The sequence below is a fragment of the Anopheles ziemanni genome, chromosome 3 (genome assembly GCF_943734765.1).
Source record: "Anopheles ziemanni chromosome 3, idAnoZiCoDA_A2_x.2, whole genome shotgun sequence".
NCBI lineage: Eukaryota > Metazoa > Arthropoda > Insecta > Diptera > Culicidae > Anopheles > Anopheles ziemanni.
In genome coordinates, this window is record NC_080706.1 from 11,157,801 (window position 1) to 11,161,528 (window position 3,728).

General features: G+C 50.3%; 1 protein-coding gene across 1 annotated transcript; it reads right to left on the minus strand.

Annotated features, from left to right (window-relative positions):
• Nucleotides 1–2,063: 2,063 nt before the first annotated feature.
• LOC131288750 (uncharacterized) lies at nucleotides 2,064–2,483 on the minus strand. The gene has a single exon (XM_058317922.1). It carries the CDS (start codon nucleotides 2,481–2,483, stop codon nucleotides 2,064–2,066), a length of 420 nt encoding a protein of 139 aa, XP_058173905.1.
• Between the last annotated feature and the right edge of the window lie 1,245 nt (nucleotides 2,484–3,728).

Consider the following 3,728-nt stretch of genomic DNA (forward strand, 5'->3'; position numbering starts at 1 on the left):
TCATTTCGCGTCGACTGCGCCATAGAGATGTGAAGCCCTCGATGTGGTACGTACGCTCCGAGCGACGAGCACGGGTGTCATCGTTATTATCGTACGCGCGATCGTGTCACAAATTATTCCGCGATCGTCTTTGTAAAGCATCATCATCAGCAACGCCCGTACCGAAGGGTTCAATCTCGGGCAGCAGCATGCGTAGCAACGTCTTCAGCGATCGTTCCGGGGTGGCGAAGAAGAAAGTGATATAAGAAAAAACCGTGAAGCTCGGTACTCGAGGCTCGTCACTGCTCCTTTTCGCACCGTCGTTTATTTGCTCGTTTACCACAACCTACATCTCCGTCCGTCTGTCCTTTTCGTCTCCTTCCCTTTCTTTCTCGCACGCCCTACACTTCATATGCATATTGCCCGATGTCGGTTTGAAGATTTTACTAGAAAGATTCCCCAGTTCTGGTTGAACGAAGGGACCACTTATGTTCGGGCCGTGCGATGTGGTCGGGAAGAAATACTCAACAGTAAAACAACCGACAAACCGTCGCCGGGAAAGTTATCGGGACTTTCTATCTGCGTTTCGGTCGTAACATGTTTGAAGACCTTCGTCGGAAAGGTTCGCCAAATTTCTTGGTCGGCTTGGAGAAGGGATTTTTATTTAGGTTTTTTTTAACGTGTGACAGTTTCAAACTGTTTTCAGCAATGATATAAATGTAGACTATTTCATCTGATTTATTTTATTTTCACCGTGATAGTTTAAAAGTCTACCTTTTATATTTTTTACCAACAGCTGTAATCTGATTTGTTAAATCATAAAAAGGAAATAACAAATAGTGAAATAAAGAACATAAATTAGATGAAAACACAAACTTCCTATACTCACAAAAAGAAACGTTATAAACATTTATGTAGATAAAACGAACTAAAACGGCAAATTGCATTTGACACCATCCGTATGCACAGTACATCTCTTTATGGGAAGGAAAAATATGGCCCCAACCTAACTTTATCCTACTGTAGGTCAATGTCAGCGAAGGGGAATAAGAACTGAAAACGGTTATTTCCCGTTGGTTTTGTAAGCTCTCATGGTGTTTCTTGTGTCTGCTTATTGAATCTGCATTCTTCAAGCGTTTGTTCTTTAGTGGAAGCTTTCGTGAAATGATTTCAACCATTTCAATACGATCGTTCTTTCTGATATAAATAAATAAATTATGCATTTTTCTTGACTTTGAGAAACAGAGATGAATGAGTAGCTTAACCTAACTAGACTGCACTTCTCAGCTGACGGTGCATGTCAATATTGTTTTTCCTTTCTAATGTTTTCATAACACCATTCGAAAATGAAATAGTTTGACCTGTTGTAAATTGAGTTCCGTTTTACGAGCTCAGAACCGCGATGCACTGAATTCCTCACTTTTGTGCTGACCTACATTCCGCCCCGGAGAGGGAAGAAAGAAAATTCCTTTGTCATCACGATGGAACGAACCAACACCATGCGGGTTTCTTCCCCGCATTGCATATGTGTTCGTTGCCGGATGGAAAAAGGGAGAAGAATCGGTTTTGATCGGAACAGCGCGAACTCACCTGCGTGATCGGACGGGATTTGCAGCGTTTTTCCAGGGTTCCGAAGATCAGCGCACCCTCGAGCAGCCTCACTTTTAAATGGTAGATCCGATGTAGCTTTGCGACTATGACCCGGAAGAAGGCTGATGCGCTTTTCCGTGGCGCCAAGCGGTTAAAGAATATCCATTCAATTGGTTCGTTTATCTAATATATGTATGCCCTGGCATAGGTACACATACACACGCTTTCGTACAGTACACAAATACCAGGAATAATCACACCGAGAAAGTCGGGGTTCACAGCGAGTTCATGTGAGACGCTTGGAGGCGTCCGGTTGCCATCTTGTTTTCCACTCGCCTCGGCTCGGTTTCGCGAGGCAACGATGTCGGAAGGAATCACTGACGTTTAAAAATTAGCTATTCACAGCGCACGGTTGGGATAGGGTGGTCGACGGAATCGTTCGAATTCGGGAAGTGTGAAGGGGATTGCGGGGAACACTTGTTGCGAACACTCCCTCACTGCCGCCTTCCAGCGGCCCTAGTACCCAGCTGCCGCTCGCTCTGCTCCTTGTCGCGCAGCTCCTTGATGGCACTGACATTGCCCCACATCACTTTGGCGGTCACCTGCGGCCCGCCCGGCCCACCACCCGCACCGCCACCACCCATCGGGCCCGTTCCCTCACCGCCGGCCCGTGCCGCCGGTTGGCCCCCGTGCGCCCCCTGCTGGCCGTTCCCATAGCCGTAGCTGGTGGCCGACCGGGAACCGACCGAACGCGTCTGCGGATGCTCGTCGCCGGCGAACGCGGACGCACGGGTGGCGGCCCTGCGCGCCCGACCCTCCCGATCGTGGCCCGCCCCACCGTGGGCGCTCGCGTTGACAAAGTTGTTGTTCTGGTCCTTCTCCCGGTCGCCGTGCTTGCACGGATTCACCGACATCTCTGCTTGTTGGCCGCTTACACTGAAACACTTGCGCTCACGACACTTGCACTCACGATCGGACACACCGTTGCCCAGCGCACATGATGCGATTTTTCCTCCCCCGGAAAACACTTGCTCGCGCAAACGACGATCGCTCCGGGTGAAACGTGCGGCCGAACCAGCTGGAGCTGGAAAGTCTTATGCAACCCGCGCTCGATTCGATCCGATCCGATCGCCACACAGTCGCCTGGAAAGTCGAGGGTGCGCCGCCCCATTCGCCACCACCCCGGCGTTGTTGACGAATATTTCCGAATCGGCAGCCACGGCGGCGCACGAAAGCAAAGAATAATCGGGCCCCGGGCATGGGGTGGATGCGAGCGAGCAAAAATGAAGCAGAACGAACGAGGCGATCGAGCAGCTAGAAAATAAATAAATAAACGCGAGCCTGCGCGGACACCAACACCAAGAGCGAACGCTGCCAACAGTGCCCAACAGCGCAACCTTTCACGGGAAGGTCGAGAAACATTCTTCGCGGCGGGAGAGGGTGGCCTCGCACCAACACTAGCGGTACATCCGATGCTGCCGCTTGCCAGGCGGATGCTGCAGGTGAAACGGGACTCGTGTGCTTTCGTGAGTTTAAAAAAGAAACACAGAACGATGGTACTGTTCTTTAGATGCCTCAAGATCCGTTGCACATTGGGGAGACATTTCTCTTTGAATATTTTGACAAAAATGTATCCTTTTGTTTTGCATGCAAAGGCGAAAAAAAGTTCCTCAGGTTTATAGATTCTGAGCAGATAATGTTCAAACAATATTCATTTTGCCTGCAAAATACCCCGCAAGCGAATGCACTGCGATCGGGTTCGTCGCTTACATTGCGCCCGCCAAGTCTTTCGATTCAAATTCGCAACGAACCTATAGCAACGTGGCTCCCGCAGGTCCCACTCATATGTTGTGCGTGGCTGTGTTGGTGATGGGTGCAGCATGCAGCACGAGACACACGCGTCGTTCGGGAGATCGAAAAATCACCTGTTCGCCAAGCGCGAACCTTCGCTCGCGTGTTCGGGAGAAACTGCTACTTGACCCTTACGAGGGGAGGCGGCGAGCAGGAATTTTTCTGCCGTTTCTGCTCGGTGCTCGTGAAGCTGCTTGCGGCCATTGCGGTGCCTGTTGCCGGGCCGCTGTTGAATGCCCTTGGGCGGTGGTTAGTGCCTTAAGCCATTGAGGGGAAGGTTGTTTGGAATGGGAATATGGGGTGTTGCA

Excerpts from the sequence above, each read along its gene's own strand:
- LOC131288750 (XM_058317922.1), bottom strand. The coding sequence starts at position 2,483 with ATGTCGGTGAATCCGTGCAAGCACGGCGACCGGGAGAAGGACCAGAAC.